Source organism: Sinocyclocheilus rhinocerous, unplaced genomic scaffold (assembly GCF_001515625.1).
Source record: "Sinocyclocheilus rhinocerous isolate Xijiao unplaced genomic scaffold, SAMN03320098_v1.1 scaffold1168, whole genome shotgun sequence".
Lineage (NCBI taxonomy): Eukaryota > Metazoa > Chordata > Actinopteri > Cypriniformes > Cyprinidae > Sinocyclocheilus > Sinocyclocheilus rhinocerous.
Genome location: NW_015650373.1, coordinates 544,187 through 565,090, shown reverse-complemented (window position 1 = coordinate 565,090; position 20,904 = coordinate 544,187). Strand labels below are relative to the sequence as shown.

Below are 20,904 nucleotides of genomic sequence, written 5' to 3'. Positions count from 1 at the left end.
AGGAGCTTGTGGAGCTTGTGACATCATTGTTTCTAAAGGAATTAAAGCCACAGCTTCACTGTTAATAGAGAAAACGGTGGATAGAATATTGAAGTGGAGATCGCTAAACTGCAAGCTTACCGGGGTCTTCAGAAAGCCATCGCGTTTATCCACAGTGGAGAGAGAGCGCGTGCACATGGTTGCCAGGTTGACAAAGATAAGTAGCACACTTAGCAGATATTTCCGTATTGCGCAAGTGGGAAGCTCTGTTTCAGGGATTACGTCTCTTTATATCAGGCAACCCAGTTGCGTTCCTCTGCGGCCAGATTAAACATTGTTGTAGCCTAAGTATTATGCTCTATTCATTATATTTTAGAAACCTTGCACTTTTCTACTCAATTTTAAACGTTGTTCTTGTATTCAAATTAAGCACAGTCCACTGCTGCACACATACCACAATATCGATACAGGGCCAGCTGTATCAATACTCGTATCGTCAAATCTCTGTGACGATACATCGTCGTATCGATGTATCGAACACAGCAAAATACAACTCCCACAGTCCCTCTACCATGCTCAGTGTTATCCATCTTCTGAAGGTGGGGCATTTTGATGCAAACAGCTCTACGACATTGCATCACTGCATGTTTTGCCGGCTTTTACAAATTAATTTTGCATTAAACAGAATGCAGATGACACGTAAAAAAAGCCAAGAAAAAAAGATTTAACAATTTTGTCTCTAATCCAATACTGTGGAGTAACTGACAAAAATAATTTAAGGAAGTAAGACATTTTCAAGTTTACCTCCTACTATTAATTAAGAAATGTTTATGTGGGAGAGCCTTCATGTTCATTTACTTAGTCTTGTGTGACGTGGAGGACTAAGTAATAATACAAAATAATCAAATAAATAATCCAAATAATATAAAGAGAGATTTTTAGTATTAAGCATAAAATGAGAAAGCAAATTGCACATTATTTTGTTACTGTATAATATAAATATTATTATAAAATATTAAATATAATATTCTAATTAGGGCTGTCACGATATTAGATTTTTCACACCACGGTTATTGTGTCCAAAAGAATTTACGATATCGATATATCACGATATCTATAGAAACCTTAGGGAATCAGCCAAATTAATTTTTTTAATTGTTTATTTAGTTTTTCTTTTTACCCAATGAACATAAGGATACTGATAAACACAGGGCACATGCATTTTCACTTCTTCTTCAGGTCACAGCTGACCTGAGACTCTGGCTTTTTCTGTCTTCTTTGAAGCTCCCTATGAAATAACAAGAGAGAAAATACTGTCAAGTTCAACAGTATAATAAATAAATATTAACATCAAAACTGATACTTTAACCTGTTAACTTGCGTACCCATATTTGAATCTCTTTAACCTATAGTTGCGCCGGCACCAATGAAGTCATGCAGTTAACGCGCTTCTACTTCAGTATTAATGTGCACCTAGAACGACCGCAAATGAGGCATTAAGTGCATGGCACTAATTAAAAGAATCACCCTTTTATTTAAAATATATGAAAACAGGAAACTGCTGTTAACAAGTTAATGTAACATTTCCCAATTCAATGACTAGTAAAATAATGGCAACTTACTGTCTGGATAATACTGAACATGGTTCTTCTGAGATATATCCATCTGCAGACCCGCAGCAAGGATACTATTGGTTCTCCTCGGAGTAGTGCGGCAGCGCGCTGCGTCTTCTTCTTGTGTGACAGGTGTCAGCGTTAAGGCGCAATACTGCCACCTGGGAGGTCAACCAGGTACTGGCGCTGGAGTAGGCTATTTGCGTGTCGTGTTATCATAAGTGTCCTGTTCATTTTAAATATCATGGTTATCGCCAATACCGGTATATCGTCACACCCTAAATTAACACGATGTCGATATTTCATGATTTGAATATCACGGTTATCGTCAATACCGGTATATCGCGACACCCCTAATTCTAATACTATATTCTAATATTATATAAAATTATTATTATTATTATTATTATTATTATTATGTGCATACCATTTAGCCTTTAGAAATTGTCTTCTGCAACAGCATCTAAAAATATATTTATGCAAATATTTACTTTAACCTAGTCTAAAGTTCATGTCCATTTGTTAACAACTCGCGTGTGTGTGTGTGTGTGTGTGTGCCTACATGTGTGCGACTGTGTGTCTGTTTGAAAATAAACACACTTGATGATGCAACGGTCCATTCTGATGCCTCATTGCATTTACAACAACACACTTTGAAAACCGCTTGAATCAAATCAGCCAATACATCATCTGATCACACACATAAACCCTCTCCCAGTGAAACCAGTCATGCAGCTACAAAGAAAGTCTTGCTGCTCTCCGTTTCTCTCTAGCCTGAGGTGAAATGCTCACGATCAGTTGTTTACTCACCCGCATTCACCGCTCATCCCTCACTGTCGTCTACACAAATCAAGTCAAATGCTCCAGACTAAAAGAACCTCAGCTATCATCTCCTGCACTGAATCCAAGAGCAAGCCAAATTCAAAAGCTCAAACTCCCTCTTCACCTGCCAGGAGCGACTTCCACTGGTTTACAGATATTAACTGTCCTCAGCCCTCCCTCTTTTAAATGCTTAAAAAGGAGGAGCTACAACTGACACCACTGTTCAACACACACACACCAGGCAAAAGGAAAGGAAGCACTGTTCAACACACACACACACACACACACACACACACACAGGGCTAAAGGAAAGGAAGGATCTAGGGTCAAGGTGCAGAATTTCAAGCAGGTAATGACTCTCTTTTCAAATACATCCATACACACACACACACACACACACACACACACAGCACTCTCACTTGCCAGATTCCTGTAAGAGGAAACCACACACACACAGAAGTTAACAATCAACTGCTAACACACAGTTCTCAGAATAATCTACAGCAGAGCTTCCCAAACGTCAGAGGGGTAAGGCCCCCCAAAAACATAGCAAAAGCTCCACGACCCCCCACCCCCCTTGTTAAAAAAAAATATAGATTAATAGTATATAGATATATTTAGATATATTTTTATTATTTTAATATTTTGATTTAGCCTAGCCACGGCCCCCCTGCAATACCGCTACGGCCCACCGGGGGGCCGCGGCCCACAGTTTGGGAAGCACTGATCTACAGGAAACCCCTGGTATTGGCATCTATCTTCATTCACTTGTTTTTCTCAATCAGTTTTGATCCAAGTATCTCAGTTTGCGTGTGTGTGTCTTTCAATTTATTGTAACAGACTATACTGAAAGATGACACTTACACAGCACATGCTGTCAAGCATTTCATCTGCAAGCATTTCACTTTGTGAGAAATTTAGAATAAAAACTGATGTTGAACTACAAAAAATTATTTTTTTTATGTTAAATAATTTGGCATTACTTTACAATAACATCCTATTAGTTAAAGTAAGTTAATGTGTTAACTACAATGAGAAATACATTTCCTACAGTATTTAATTGTTAACATTAGTTTAGCATTGTTAGTTTATGTTAAGTCCATTAAATAATATTATTAGATAACTTCTGATTTTAATAATGTATCCACCGGTGCGGCCATTTGTAATTTTAATGTGTCTGGCTTCTGGTGTCATTCGCTTCCAGCTATTTTTAGCTGTACAAAACAGCTCGTTTTGCTGCTTGATATTGCAAACTGGTGCGTCTTACCATATTATTTTAATGTATTATCTTATTTATGAACACACTGGTTTGTAGTGCAAACAGTTTTACCGTTTACTGCACTTTGTTATTCTTCTTGTTATTTTCCTACAGTGGCTAATGAACCGGAAGTCTCGCACATTCACAGAAAACAGCTCACTTCCACGTTGAAAAATAAGGTGGACAAGAATAATAAATGCTTTAGAAGTATTTTTATTATGAGTTCATGTTAACTAGTGTAAGTTAACAAATGTTGACAGATTGAACCTTATTTTAATATGTTACAATATTTCTCTTCTGCAGTTTTAAATTCAAAATAATATTTTTTATAATATTTAAAATAAATATTTAAGATTTTTAATTATAGATGTGATGAAATATAAAACTAGTCATATCCATTTTAAAGATCCAATTTTTCAGTCTGAATCTTTAGTGGAACCTCTATATTATAGTAAAAAGGATTTATCAGATAATTATAATGTAAACACACATATTCCCAACAGCTAAAACAACTAATATCATTCAAAAATTATACCTATTGAGTAATATAAAATTATCAAAGCAATAAAAAATATAAATTTAATGTGTGTTCTTACTGGATATACAGTGGGTTCATATAATTTTTTACATGTGTTACAAACACCTCCGTAATAAACTATTTTTTTAAAATTAAATATTATGATACTATGCTAACATCATAAGCCTAATAATGGTACAGTTGCTTTTGCTGCACACACTACCATTTAACAGTTAATGGTATGTACGAATTTTTTTTTTTTTGAAAGTCTCCTATGCTCACCATGGCTACATTTATTTTATCAACAATACAGTAAAAACTGTAATATTGTGAAATATTATTACAAGACACATTTCTTATTATCAATGATGAAAACAGTTTATATAGTAATATTAAAACAGTAATAGTATATTAATATTAAAGTTTTTGTGGAAAATGTGATACATTTTTTCCAGGAATCTTTGATGGATAAAAGTTTCAAAGAACAGCATTTATTTGGAACAGAAATCTTTTGTAACATAACAAATGTCTTTACTTTCGTTTTGATTATTTTAATGCATTCTTGCTGAATAAAATAATTAATTTCTTTAAAAATCTTACTGAACCCTTATGCTAGTTTATAAATGTCTCTTACCAAAAAAGGCAGGCAGATTTGTAGTAGTCCGAGTTATGGTGACAAAAAAGGTCACCATTTGCCAGCCATTTTCATTTATATATTTATACACAGCATCATGCTGTATAAGTTGAGCTGCCTGCACAAATGGCTGGGTCTCAAAAGTGTGCAAGGGACCCAGTCCAAAACAGCATTTTTGGGCATGAAATACCCCAAATGCTGTAAAGCTCACTGGGTCACATGTACACACAGACTCACATTCACTCAGGTATTCACAAACCAAAACTTATACTCACAAAAAATCTGTTGGCCTGATTGCAGCTGTGCTGCTTTTCAACACTGGGCTAAATTTTACAGATCCCTCAGGATGGTTTGTCAACACACCCACACACACACACACACTACACCTGTCAACAGAGTTCACACACATTACATACAAACATACAATCCCACTTGCACAAAGCAAAGTAAAGTGTGGCTAACTGCTGTGCCAAGCACACCGTAGCCAAAGACTAACAAATGCAGGCTGCCATCATCTTCTGACAGCTCATTACTGTAGTCTTTGAGTCAAAGAAACAGCAGCATTTACACTATGAAGTATAATAAACAAACGCACAAGACCCAACATAAGTTGATGATATGAACCAAATGAAAAAGCGAAGAGAATAAATGAGTGATAAAAGAGGAGAGGTTTGTTTAAGAACTGCAGCCATAGTCAATTCCTCTGTGGAGATGATGAATCAACTAATTCATAACGTATAACTTTTGATTTATAAAAGTAAGTCAATCTGTTGTCTCTCTACCACTCCATCTCTTTCTCCTTTCTTCTCCCTGTTTGATAGGATAGGAAAAAATAACTTACTGCAAACAGGATGAAGGGCTGAGAGTGAACGTGTGCGGTCTTGCATAGCCAGACTGGACCACTAGCATAATGCCAGGTCCACATGGCATCTTATTCTGGCCAAGAACCATTTAAATAGGTAAAGGTTGTCTGACTGATGCATAAAGTCACCAACCACACCTTTTTAGTTGATTTTACATGCTGTAAAGCAGTAAAACCACAGTAACAAGGCATCAGAGCTGTGCGCACGCTCAGCATGTATAAGGGTTGTCGGCAGTCTGGGTCATGTCATGTACTTTCCACTGTCATGTAAAAATAAAGGCAAAAAAAGTGCCCCCCAACCCCTGCAAAAAACAAACAAACAAGCTCCCAAGAAAACAAACTGGCAGCTCGTTTAAATGCACAGCAGTTCCCATAAAAGTTGTATAGACAATGATGAAATTACTAGAAAATCTCACAGCTCACAAATCCAGTATCCAGTTCTTCCACAGAAGCACTCATTGTTACAAAGATGTAACTAGTAAAGCGTTTTCCTAGTAAATATACACTACTGTTCAAAAGTTTGAGGTTTGTTTGTTTGGAGATGGGTGTGTGTCATCAAAGTACTGCGAGAGCTATAAGATAGCGCGGACGTCTCCTTATGCTTTCTCTCACCTTACTGTGATGTCATACACCGATCTGATCTTCAAGTCGAACATCCCTCTTTACTCTCGCGTGTCACGTGACCGTGTAATCGCAGCCTCTGCGATTGAAAAATCGCGTTATTTCATATCGCGATATTATCGCAAATGCAATTAATCGTTCAGCCCTACTTATAAGCATGCATATTACTAGCATGTTGGCAATTTATTAGTACTTATAAAGCACATCTTTTGCATGACCATATTCTACATCCCTAATCCTACCCAATACCTAAACTTAACAACTACCTTACTAAGCAGTAATTAGAAGTTTAATAAGGCAAAAGTCATAGTTAATAGTAAATTAATAACGAGATTTGGACCTTAAAATAAAGTGTGACTAAAATGTGTATCACAATTCATAGTTTTCATTCACATGACTGGCTCGAAGACCTGGCGGGCAAAACATCCATAGAACTACAGCACAAGCCTGTCAATTTTCCATCCGTTTCCAATCCATAAATATTTAGATCATCTCTCAAAAGAATAAAACTAAGATATGTAAACAAAATGCAAGTTTTGGCCATTTTAAATACATATAAAACTCCCGCCACAATATTTCAGACATTCTAAAACATTTAATGTGAAAACATTAAAGTGCCTTTAAAACAGTCATATTAAAATATCAAATTCAGTACACACCTTATTGATGATGCGTACTTTATACAGGCAAGCAGATGAGCCCGAGTGACGTAACCGGTGTTGCGGCTTAACACCGGTATCACCGTCAACACCGTCTATCGCGGCAAGCCTACCCGGAATATGAACGCAATGTGCTAAATGGTTAAGGGTTTTCTTTATAATGGTTTTCTATGGAAAAAAAACATTCAATGTGAAACTTTGCAGCATCAATAAGGTGTATACTGAATTTGGCCTTTAAATATCACTGTTTTACTACATTACTAATGCAAACCTTGTAAAATAACTGGTGGTCAGTGGCAGAAAGCCTTGTTTTGTCTTCCATGTGGGTGTTCCTGCAAGGGTGTGATGTCATGTGAAAATGTGAATGAATTCCCAGACCAAGCCAAACAATCAGATTGATTTTGCAAAAACCTCTATTCCTTTAAATGTGCAGCCTGATGTTGAGACTAGTGTGTGTGTGTGTGTGTGTGTGTGTGTTCGTTCATCTTCTGGCTCAGGAAAATTCTCCACTATCTCTCAGGCGAAGCCTCATAGATCACTCTGAGTTTCAATCTGACACACACTCATTTTCATTCCACTAGTCAGTGGTGCATTTTAGTGGTGCGAGAGTATTTGTGCTTATCTGGACTTCCTTACATGCTTTTCAGCGTGTATACTATTCTTACCTTTATCTAATGACGTCTCGTGAACAACAACGTCATCTTTTTGACCAAGCTCTGTCAAAGCTTTCTGTCTTTGCACCGGTGCATCTGAAAGAGAAACACAGAGACACATAACATTAGATTTATAACCATTGTGTGTTTGAGCAGGATTCACTCTTCTGGTTTCATTACGATTGCTCCATTTGGTTGGAAATTCACATTTTAGCTAAATAAATGTCTAGAGTTCAGCTTGAATGACCTCTGGTATAAGCTGCAGTGTATCTCACCTCTAATCCGACTGAAATATCACACCACTCACTGCAGAAGGAACTGCATTTAACACACAAATCAATGACAGAATAGAGGCTCAGCCACTGGATGCTTGTTATAATAACTTCAGGATAGATTTCAATGCTTAGAAAGCTTCTTTACCTAATTAAAGTGAGCATAATCTTATAAAACTAAATCACCGGCTTTATTCTGCAAGGGAAATGTGTTTTCTCTCTCTCTCTCTCTCTCTGAAGATGTTATCCCTCATGTCCTCTGATCATCCATCACTCAATTTTAATTTCAGCACCGACTGAGAATTTGTTCGGCAGGTGCCACAGCGTCAAAGATCAACATCCTTCAGATGAGCGTGATAAGATTCTTCAGTTGTCAGCGACTTAAAACAATTCCACACACACTTACTTGAAAAATATTGATTTTGTGATTGTGAGTGACAAAATCACTAAAGTGCTAAGTGCTAATATGTCTGGTTTCCTTTTTTATCACTCTCGTTAGGTTTTCTCAAACCCTTAAGCTGTAAAAGCATTACAGCATTATATAAAGACCGTTTCTCTACATAAAGTGGGGTCAAAGTCTGAGACCACTAGGAAAAAATGCTTCTTTTTTATTTTATACAATGTTTTTGGTACAAATTATGTTCTCAGCATAGCAATTTGAGTGAAAAATGCTCCCTGTCTCTGGGGCTCTTCTGCATGCTGAGTTTAACAGATCGATGTTGAATGGATGAAATGTTTTGTTTCCCAGACAGCGAGACAAAAACAAGTTAAAAGAGAGTGAGGGGGAGGAATGACATTTCTAACTAAGAACATAATGCAGCAGAAGGAAAATGTCTTTGTCAAAACTTCAAACACAGCTAAGGCATTTTAAATACAGAATTTGAAAATTTTTGTTCTCAGTCTTCCTGTAAATCATTGAAGAGAGATTCTCTAAAGCACATGAATTCACATGGTAAATCATAAGCATCCCGTCGCCATGGGAACCAACTGGGATGACTGGAGAGTGGTTAAATGGTATCGGTTCACCAACCAGATTTGACATTGCGTTTGTGTGCTCTGTGAGGGTATGAAGTTTGAAATGTCCCATTCAGGGGTCAAAACTCCTCTGTCTCTCTGACAGAATGCCTGGAACTGATTCAGGACTTGACCAGGGGTTGCTAAGCAACTGATGCCAAGGTAACACCGCCCAAAACTCATATACTCATATACCCGTTTCAGGCAGAAGGTCATCAGAGGGGCCTAAATTTGGAAATAGGAGACACTAGTGGTGCAAAATACTTTTCCAGGTTACGTCAATTGAAAACAGCAACTGACAACAGTATTTAAAAAATGTCCTGTTACATTTATGGTAAAAAAAAAAAAAATCCAACTGTGGTTTCCAGAAATTCATCATAATAAATATGATGACAATGTTTCAGGTATTATGAATTACCAAAATGTGCTTTTTACTTTAAAATGTACCGATAACCATCAAATACAGCTGGTAAAATAAAAAGCCATATAAAGAATTAGAGGTCACTGTAATTGGCCTAAAACATGGTAAATGGTGGACAAAACACCAACACATGTCACTAGAATAATGCAATAAATAATAACTAAACATCAAATGTAACACAAAACACCTTAATGTACATTACTGTTAACAAAAATGTAAAAAAATCAAAATTTTTTATATAAAATAAAATGTTATGTGTCACGCTGGGACTTCTGAGAATGCCCTTTTTCTGTTTTTCACCATCAATTATACAGTAATGTTTAGCAACAAAAACCCTAAATCTAAAAAAAAAAAAAAAAACTACATTTTTTTTTTTTACAGTAAACTTACATATAATGTGATGTTAATAATGGTAGGTATAAAATAATAATAATAATAGGCAGATTATTAATGTAAATTTACACTAAGTTTAGCGAATAAGCAGTTATGACATTTTTTAACCACTCCCACTATAGCTATAATGAAAAGCAATCGCTTGTAATTTTATTTTATTCCTGGTTTTTTACTTTTAAAGCGATGTTTACTTAATATTTAACTTTTCAAATAGTTAATTAAAATAGTTAAGTCAAGTGATTGTAATAGAAAATTATTTTTGTTGTGGTATTTTAAAAAATAGTTTATAACTAGCAAAATGTATACAGTAATGCACTTACAATGGACTGTATCTGGTTATCATAAAGAAACTAATGTAGAAACATGGAGCTCATACTTTTTTTTCTAGCAAATGCATGAATTTTTAAATGTAAAAAAAAAAATTAGCTTGCTGCATTCGCTTGTACAGAACAACAACAAAGACTGAAAGTTAAGAGGCACTTGAATGAAATAAGTTTGGCCTGAGATTCGGGAATGGGGCTTAACAGAAAATGGAGCACCTACAATAAACAACAAACCATTACAACATCCTATTCAGTTCTTACCATGACTTTATTCATGATGGTTAAATTTGCGTGAACCACTTAAGAGACTCGATTCTTGAGAGAAATTATTAATGCAACATAAAAGAAAAGCTTGGCAGTGCCATAAGCAACAAAATAAACCCACTGAATGAGATGTACATGGGACACAAACAAGTTAATAACAGTGAAAGAGAGATCTGTTTAAAGCCACCAGCTGAAGCTGTGCTGATGGCCTTGTACATTCCCTGAATGACAGGCGATCAATTGTGCTTTATAAATAAAGAAAGAAAGAAAGAATTTGAATGCACTGCAGATTTTAAAGTGTAGAGAGACCAGCGTGAAAACTGTCAGTACTTTTAATAAAGCCTTTAGCCTTTTTAACCTCCCAGCTTTAATGCCACAACTCTGCCAGCCCAAATCTTCTCCTTGATCAGTAAGCATGCATGTGCAGAGTTTTTTCCATAATGAATCCCAGTAAAATAATGTCCAGATGGCACAGCAATGATAAACACGTCTGGTTTAACAGCCTAAATATTGGAAAATTGATTTTGGCCCAGGACATCAAGTAAGACGTTGGGTTTTGAATTCAAGTCTTGTAACTGCAGAGTATAATGTCTGTGATCCAAAATGCATATAAAACCCTTACCAAAAAATTCCAGTTTGTCCAGACAGAGTTTGACATCTAGCTGTAACCTCTTAAACCTCATTGCAGGCAGGGTACAGGGTTTATTTCAGAAGCATATCATCTTTGAGTGCTGCAAATAGCAAATACACATACACACACAGTACACACACACACACACACACTTTCTCTCTCTCTTTCTGGCTGGTAACCCCATCCAGTCGTTCTGATGCCAAACGGTAAACAGATATAAGCTCACTCTCGACATCTGTGTTTAACATTATAGTGAACACTGGCAAACACCAACACACACAAACTGCATCCTTACAACTCAAACATTAACACAAAATGTTTATGATTTATCTACTTCTTAACCTACTGTGATGATTTGCTTGAAAAATAATGCACAAATGTAATTTTCAAAACTACATGTGATCACACAGATGCTCAAAACTGTATCCCAAAGTACTATGCTACATGCTATAAAACAAACACAACTGCATTATTTTACAACAGAGCAAAAAATGAACTGAAACCCTATCACAAGTCACATAAATGTTTAAATATGGCTGCACATTCAAATTTGGCTGATCATATTACATGACGAAGAGCAAAACTCACATGCTTCATGGGTTAGTAACTGTCACAGTGGAAATGACAACAAATGCATTTGCTCTTTCACACAGACAAAGCTGCTACTCACTTTTTTCCTCTGTTTTGTAGCCCTACAGAAGTGAAAGAGAGAGAGCGAGATGCAAAACTGTCCTGTCAGCTCCTCTAGATCTTCCATACTAACAGAGCAGGTGGAATATGACACTCTCTAAAGTGTGTGTGTGTGTGTGTGTGTGTGAGGACATAAGAGTGAAGGGAGTTCATTGAGAAGTTTAAAACTATGCTGTGCAAAGGTTGAGCAGACTGCCCCTTTACACCCTCTCCCACACACACACTTTCACAGAGATTCAACCCAATGTGTTATACTGTAACTGTGATAAATGAGAAGTCAGCTTATGGATGTGCTGCATAAGGGATTCAAAATTTGACAAGCAATGAATGCAAGTGGAAAAGAAAAACACTTTAAGGCTAGCTGAACAGTGCATTTATTAGAAGCTGCAAATAAATATCAAAGTGTTAAGACTGATAGTCTGCCTTTCTTGGATCTATTCTCTAGATTAAATCAAAAGACAAACAGTTTCGACCAGCACTGGCCCATTGGTATATTTTTGCTAAACTCTAAAAACATACCTATACATAAAATTCACTGCAGTTTCCAGTTTAAATGAATACTAGTGGAAGTAAAACACCAACAACTTATTTCTTTTTAAACAAATTATGATTACAGGCACATCTGCACAGATTATTGATTAATAAAGACTTATTTTTATGTGGTTCCTTACACAACATTAAGTTAAGACCTTAAAACACTTATGCCATAGTGCATGATTTGTAAACTAATATTTTGATGTTTGCATCACATATGTATGGCTTTTCTTACATAATAAACTTGCTCATTTGGTTTAGCACTGCACTTGCGATGTGGGTTACAAGTCACGATAAAAGAGTCACAATAAAAGAGCTCAAACTAAAATGGCATGCTGGCACACCAAATGCGTTTTTATCTCATGTTTGCTTTTGTTAACACTACTGGTTAAGTTTAGGGTTTAGTGTAGGTGGTACAGTACATTAAAAGGGACCTATCCATATTTTTTTCCACAAAAAATAAATTTTTCTATAAATGTAATGCCACATACAGTTTCATGGCACAAAAAAAACATTCATGACAGGTAAATTCTTAATTCACCCCTGGCAGTTAAAACATTATTTTCAGATTTTGACTACACTCATGATTTATAATGTTTGAATACAGCCACACACACATTCATGCAATGTGACTCATACAGAGATCAGACAAGCTGTAATGCTCTTGAGGAGTAAATAGCCTCAATCAAGGGCATTAGAGCAGCAGCAGGACATGCAGCTGTCAGGTGACCTGAACACTTTCAGAACAGTGATAGCCAAACATCACCAACACAGCAGTTAAGATTTATGATTACAGCTTTCATCAGTTCAACACGAACGTGGGTACCTGTAGGGGGGGAAAAAATGAAAGAAAAAGACGGGGAGAGAGAAAACAGAAGGATAGAGAGAGAAAGAAAAGAAAGAGAAGGATGGAGAAAAAAAAATGTGGTACTGGACCAGCATGTCTGGGATTCTCATTGCTCAATGGATGCCTACGACAGAGTGCGTTGCAGCAAAAGATAAAATTTTCTCAATATTCTCATGGTCTCATGACAGACTGTAGCTTTCATAAAACTCCCCTTTAAAAACAACTCCCCTTTAGATTCTAAGCGTTCTATGATGCAGCGTGTAGATACCTTTAGAATCCTTCATATTAAACCAGCAACAAGCAATACTATTCTATGTAGCTTTTAACCACTTTGACTTTTTGAATAGAGAATAGAGTAGCTATTTACTGATAATAATGATGAAAATGATGATAACTGAAAATAATGATTATGCACCGTTCACAAGTTTCATTCACAAATATTTTTCCTTATTATCAATGTTGAAAAAAATTGTACTGCTTAATATTTTTTGTGTAAACCATGATATAGATATACTGTATATATATATACATACATATATATATATATATATATATGGATAAAAGCGTCTGCTAAATGACTAAATGTAAATATACATATATATATATATATAAAAGTTTTTTATTTTTCAGGATTCTTTGATGAATAGAAATTCCAAAAGAACATCTTAAAAAAAGGATATTAAATATATTTTTTCTTAAAAAAAGAGTTTTAAAATAAAAATCTTTTGTGACATTATAAATGTCTTTACTGTCACTCTTGATTTGATGTAAATATTTCTCAAATTAAGACATCACTAGCATGTGATGACATAATTCTGCCCTTTGAAATCATGAATCAGCCTGAAAGGTCACAAGAAAGGTCCTGTGTCTCAAGAGCAGCAAATCAGCAAAACAACTAGCTACAGCAAAAAAACAATACAAAACACTCACTGGTCTGGTCAATAGAGGGCGGGCAATGCCAAATTTTTTGCTGATTATTTAATAATGACTGGGAAAAACAAAACAAAAAAACAAGTGAACCAGATTTTTCAAAGCAATGAAAGAGCAAGTCAGTCATGTTTGTCATAAGCACACTTATAATCAGACTGCGTGTTTTGTTGTTCGACGGTGTGAAATCAAGTGAGTCACAATCATTGGTGTGGTAAGAGGGAGTGAACATCAACAAGATCAACTACACATCATCAGAAAATAGAGTAAGGCACCATTATCAGTAAAATAAAATGAGTCTGCATTATTCAAGAGAATAAAGGCTTAAGCCGGCATGAAATGAAATTTCACTCTATTTTCTAAATACATGCTATAGATTTATTGTGATCAGTTAAAGGGTTAGTTCACCCCAAAATGAAAATTCTGTCATTAATTACTCACCCTCATGCCGTTCAAAACCCGTTAGACCTCCATTCATCTTCAGAACACAAATTAAGATATTTTTGATGGAATCTGAGAGCACTCTGACCCTCCATAGACAGCAACGCAACTGAAATGTTCCCAGACAGAAACGTAGCAAGGACATTGGTAAAACAGTCCATGTGACATCAGTGGCTCAACTTCACTTTTGCGAAGCTACGAGAATACTTTTTGTGTGCAAAGAAAACAAAAATGACTACTTTATTCAACAATTCTTCTCCACCGAGTTACTGTCTTCCGCCATTTTGGAGAGCATCACAACGCATACGCACGCTTAACCCTAAGTGTAAACAACGCCGATTACGTTCATGCGCGCACTTTCCCCCTAACGTAGACAACGCCGATTACGTTCTTGGGTACTCTCCAAAATGGCAGAAGACGTGACTCGGGGGAGAAGAATTGTTAAATAAATTATGTTATTTTTGTTTCCTTTGCGCACAAAAAGTATTCTCGTAGCTTCGCAAAAGTGAAGTTGAGCCACTGATGTCACATGGACTGTTTTACCGATGTCCTTACGTTTCTGTCTGGGAACATTTCAGTTGTGTTGCTGTCTATGGAGGGTCAGAGAGCTCTCAGATTCCATCAAAAATATCTTAAGTTGTGTTCCGAAGATGAACGAAGGTCTTACGGGTTTTGAACGACATGAGGGCGAGTAATTAATTATTGACTTCGTAACGTCTAATCAAAACATCATATGTACCTTATGTTGAAAATGACAGACTTCTCTGTGTTGACATATCTATGACTTTTCCAATCATTTAGACATCTGTACATTTTTTTCAACCGTTACATTCTGATGTACCTCATAAAATGGAAGAAAAAATTTGTCGATACTTCCGTTTCATCGTGACTTTAAATCAGCATCATTTCAGAAAGGAGCCGGATTCACAGGCCAGGTGAAACATCCGTCAGCACCATCAGGAATTCAAGCAGGATCAAATAAAGTGAGCGAATTAGGTATCATGGATTAGTTGAGCACATATCCTACTCATATGTCTAATAATATTAGATTAAAACTGAGCCCGGAACTGTCTCTAACTTGATGGTGGTGATTTAGTCTGACCTTTAATGCTGCTTTAGTGTCTTATATCTTAAATTATGGTGATTCCTTTTGATCCAAGCATGGAAATGGTCCTTATGAGTGAGCTGAGCTCTTGACTGCTTCAATCTAGAGGCTTGATGTGGATATACATAGAGATGTTTCATCTTTTGCCTTGCATTTAAATTAGGCAGTTCACATGTCTGAGGGATCAGGATCAGGATCAGGATCAGGATCAGGACTGCATTCAGCCAGCTCCCATCACATCGCGCTCTCACATATACATAACACCTGTTTACAAACACACTCTTGCTGAGATACAAACAACTAGATTTATTTTGCATTTTAATAATAGACAGATAAGCACATGGAACACCCTTATGAAAATATAATCACTTTTATACAACACAACATAATCGAAATCTGAAGAGCTAATGACCCGCTTATAGCTCATTAATGTCAGTAGGATGAACTAAAAGCATTGATCAGCTGGAGTGTTTCTGAATGTACAGTATATGGAGAGAAAGGAGAAAAGCTTTTAGCTGCATTATCAGTCCTCCCCTTTGTGATGTCATAATGAGAGGAGATTGCCTAGCAACCCACACTGCTGCCTAGAGACAGATAGATAAGGAAATTCGAACTTGAACAGCCCCTAAGACATAATCTAAGATGAACACATGCTCACCTGTATGGAGCCAATCTTCTGTTCGTATTGTCTCTCAAGACTTACTAAAGAAGAGCAATTACTTTGTTAGTGATTTATCCTAACTAATTAGCTCATTCTCAAACGTATATATGCAAGTGTAATTCCCATAAACAGAAATAACCAGCCTTTTTCATAGCAGCCAACAGCTGTTACATCAAAACTAAAATATATAGCCTGAATGCTTTCTAAACCGCTTTGGATAAAAGTGCCTGCCAAATGCATAAATGAACACATAAATAAATTGCATCAAGTGACTTGGCAAGCCAAACTCAAGGCCGAAAAGTGCCTTTCCTGGGGTGGATGTGGGACATTAGACACAAGATCGCAATCTGCTGAGCTCTCAATGAAGTGCTGAATAAAATCAGAGAGAGATGCAGACAAGAGCCTCATAGTGATCCTCTGAGTGTCAGGATTCATCGGCAGTTATGAGACGGATTTCTACTGAGAAATAATGAGGAATGGAAAGATAACTGTTCTTTTCACATGCTTTTATATGTAATTATATAGCAGTAATGCATGATGTAATGCATAATGTACAGTTAGCCGGCATCATCACAAAATGAACATCCTGTAATGTACATCCTGAAGGGATTTGTTTTGCAATAACTACTGGCTGACTTTACATTATTCCACTTGTTATACAACTGCTTACCAAATAAATAAACAGATATGAAATAGCTTCTTGGCATATAATACAAGGGTCAAAAATATACAGTTTAATAATCAATGTACAAAAGGAACACCACAATTGACCAATCAAGTAGCCCTATAATAAGCGCACACTGTAAAAAATATCCTGTTAAATTTAGACAAAAATACAGGAGCTGTGGTTGCCAGACATTCAATGTTAAAAATACAATAAAAATGTTTCTGGTATAACAATAAAGCATACTGGTGCATGTATATTTTACAACGTATAACCATTTCAATTACTACTTAAACAAAATAAAATTATATGTGATGCGTCATGCAGGGACTACTGGGAATGTCCATTTTATTGTTTTGCATCGTAGATTATACAGTAATTTATAGTTTTTACTTCCGAAACCATAAATTTGACAGTATTTTACAGTAAAATTACATGTCCATTTACAGTTTTACAGTAACTAACACTTAAATCAATTAACAGGTTTTAACTGTAGAATTTTTTGTGAAAATCAAATTTTTTACAGTGCAAATTGGATTTGTGCTGATCAAAAACACAACCTTGTATGATTATCTAAGAATAGAAGTGTAAATTGATAGCAGCGCGTCTCTACGGTGAAGCAAAGTCACTTCAGGGAACATCTAGTTCATCAGCAATTATCTGAGATTTTTGAGTAATTATGGAAATCACAATCCTGATTCATCATCGTGCCCTTAAGCAAAGCACACAACCCCAGGGTGGCTCTGGCATTCAGTAGGTTGCTTTAGATAAAAAGCATCTGTTAAATGTTATGACCCAAACTAGCAGAGTGTCCACTCCACCCAGTGAGCGCAGGTGGATCAGAAACAGAGATTCACTCTGATCACCCAAGAGACTCAAACCGAAGCCATCCCAAGCTACACCACTCAGCTTTAATGACAATCACAAGACTGACCAATCAATCAATGGCGGCTACAAGAGCACACAGAACAGCAGGAGAGCCATACATACTCTCTCTTCTGTAGTGTGGTCTGACAGCATTAATGGAAAATGAAATGAAGGACCATTTCCTGAAACACGAGCTATGCTCGATTACATTACTTGGGTTCTCTGTAAAACAGTTTCTCTAGTGGAGACAGACAATCTTGTTTAAGTAAGGAACAGATCTAAAATGCCAACCAAAGTGACAAAAAGCACAATGTCCAAAAATGCCCAAAACACTGGGGCTAGATTTGCACTGCAGTGAATTTCTGGTATTGGTCATGTAACATCTCATAATATGGGTTGAACCCCATGGGTTCAATTAAATGAATTAATCGCTGTTAAGAAAAAATGCCTTCAAAAAGGTAAAAACTGTCACTGAAAACCAATTACAGTGGGGGAAATATGTCTTACAATAACAAAAAGTTGATTTCTGGTACTGATCTAAAAGATGTGGATGAATATAAACACTCTTTCTCTTAATGAAATACACACACAAGCATTCTGACACTTCCACACAAAAACATGCTGTCCTGAAACACCAGTTGTCAGTGAGGTAACTGAAAACCAAGTCACCTTCCTAACCCACTGAATGAATCGAAGGAAGAGTGAGAGTTCTGCCATTCACTCGAAGGTCACACAGGTATATGTGCGGTCACAGACTCACAGGTGCGGTTCCTTACCGTGATGGTTCTGTTGTTGCTGCTGATGTTCCTGCGGTTCGCCCGGTTCTTCCAGCTCGCCGAGTTCCGCCAGTCTGTGGCCGGTGGCTGTCAGCTCCGCGCGCAGGTTCGCCACCTCCTGCTTCGCGCACTGGATCGCGCCATCGATCCGCTGCGCGAGCTGCTTATTTTCGTCCATCATTCTCCGGATCTTCGCCTGCGGGGAGAATCCACGGAACCCACGGAGCGAGTCATTTTGCCTGCTGCATCATAAGCACACTAAAATCCCATTCTGTCTATGTCCTGTATTTTAAAAAGGAAGAAATCCCCCAATATCCACAAGGTGAGAAAATATATTTACAGTCCCATGTTATCTAATGTTTGGATGGGGCTGTCAGAAAAAAAGATAGACTGTGAGACGCAGAGACTTTAGAGAGAGAATAAAACAGCGTGCTACACTAAACTGTTCTTTCCGCGCTCGCTCCAGTCTCGTGGAGAGAGTTCAACGCACCAGAGACTCCTAGCGGCTCTTTAAACGGACTGTACCATCTGAGACCGAAAGGAGGAGGGCACCTATCGAAAGGAACGTGCCATTTGCATCTTAGACGTATTTATTTCAACTTTATTTTTAAGGAAATAAGTAAATAAACTTTACTTAATTTAAAAAAAAAATTAATTAATGTAAAAATGTACAAAAAAGACAACTCTCACTTAATAGTTACCTTTTAAATCAGTAATTAGCTTTTTTTCAATATCATCTTTGATATATTATTAATTGTATCTATCATTTTTATTTTAAGCGAACAGTATGTGTTTGCTTTTCTGTGTGTGTGCATGTAGGATACAGATTTGTCTACACTTCAGAAGACCAAATTTTGAAAATGTTTTCATAAATTTAGTAAAACATTTAGAAAACCTACTTATGAGGATATTTGAAGTGTTCTTCGCTTGACACACTTCACTTATATAGGTTCATATATCTGCCAAATGCTGCTTTGCTTTAAATCTAATAAGGTGAGCAGGTCTCTGTGAGGGTTAAAGGGTAAGATATGGTAAATATCATTATCTTAATGTGAAAAATATTGTGTCTGTGAGACACAGTTGATATTGTAATAGCTTCTAACTTCTGTGACTTGTGTCGTGTGACACTCATCCTCACTCATTCATCTCTTATTTCATACTTCTCCCACACACATTTAGGTCTATTTTGTATTTTCTTTTCTTTTCTATAGGTTCATATATCTGCCAAATGCTGCTTTACTTTAAATCTCATAAGGTGAGCAGGTCTCTGTGAGGGTTAAAGGGTAAGATATGGTAAATATCATTATCTTAATGTGAAAATATTGTGTCTGTGAGACACAGTTGATATTGTAATAGCTTCTAACTTCTGTGACTTGTGTCGTGTGACACTCATCCTCACTCATTCATCTCTTATTTCATACTTCTCCCACACACATTTAGGTCTATTTTGTATTTTTTTTCTTTTATTTTTTAACGTTAAGCCAGGTATGAATTAATAGATTGTATCTAGGAGGGAGAAGAGATAATGTTGACACATTCAAAGTTTTTGTAGACTACAGTATGCGTGTGGCAGGAAGAGAAAGAGCATGTGTCGTTTCAGTGTACCCACTCAAATTCTTCACCTCAATCATCTCTGAGATGGCAGAATAGTGTGGTTTTGGGAGAATGGTATGAATGTGTGTGTGTACGGATGTTCAAGAGCTTGTATTGTGAACCAGGGCCAAGCAAAATAAAGGACTCATTTCAAAAATCCCCTTTACACAACATTCTTCTAAACAGAGAAGTCTTCTTCTTCATTCCCCTGTATAAACAAAATGATTCTTGAATCTGAGTTTCCTGACATATCCGGTCAGTCCTGTCATATCTGGGTGGAATCACAGTAGATCATCTGCTTATTCTCTCTTTCATGTTAATTATGTATGCTGTAATGTTAAACTCTGTGAGACTTGGCTTAAAGGGTTAGTTCACCCAAAAATGAAAATTCTGTCATTAATTACTCACCCTCATGTCGTTTCAAACCCGTAAGACCTTCGTTCATCTTCGGAACACAAATTAAGATATTTTTGATGGAATCTGAGAGCTGTCTGACCCTGCATAGACAGCAACACAACTGAAATGTTCCCAAGTCCAGAAACGTAGCAAGGAGATCAGTAAAATAATCCATGTGACATCAGTGGTTCATCTGTACAGAGCCCCTAAAGGGACATGGTGGTGGAAAAAAATCAGATTGAGTGAAAAAATTTGGGGTGGGAGGAAAAAATATTTGTCAGATTTTTTGCGTTCTCTCGCAAAACTTTTGCGTTCCCTCGAGAAACTTTTGCGTTCTCTCGCAAAGATATTTGCATTCCCTCGCAAAACGCAAATATCTTTTGCGAGAGAACTCAAAAGTTTTGCGAGAGAACACAAAAGGGAACGCAAATATCTTTGCGAGAGAACGCAAAAGGGAACGCAAATAT

At 36.6% G+C, this 20,904-nt stretch overlaps 1 protein-coding gene across 1 annotated transcript in view; it reads right to left on the bottom strand.

The window, feature by feature from the left end:
• The window catches only part of LOC107711950 (kazrin-A), a 43,395-nt gene extending 24,445 nt beyond the window's left edge, over positions 1-18,950 (bottom strand). Inside the window, exons 1-2 of the mRNA XM_016517048.1 lie at positions 18,449-18,950; positions 7,631-7,714 (exon numbers count right to left, since the gene is read on the bottom strand). Coding sequence (XP_016372534.1) covers positions 7,631-7,714; positions 18,449-18,629 — 265 coding nt within the window. The 5' untranslated portion in view covers positions 18,630-18,950. The remainder of the gene's footprint in view (positions 1-7,630; positions 7,715-18,448) is intronic.
• Positions 18,951-20,904: the final 1,954 nt, after the last annotated feature.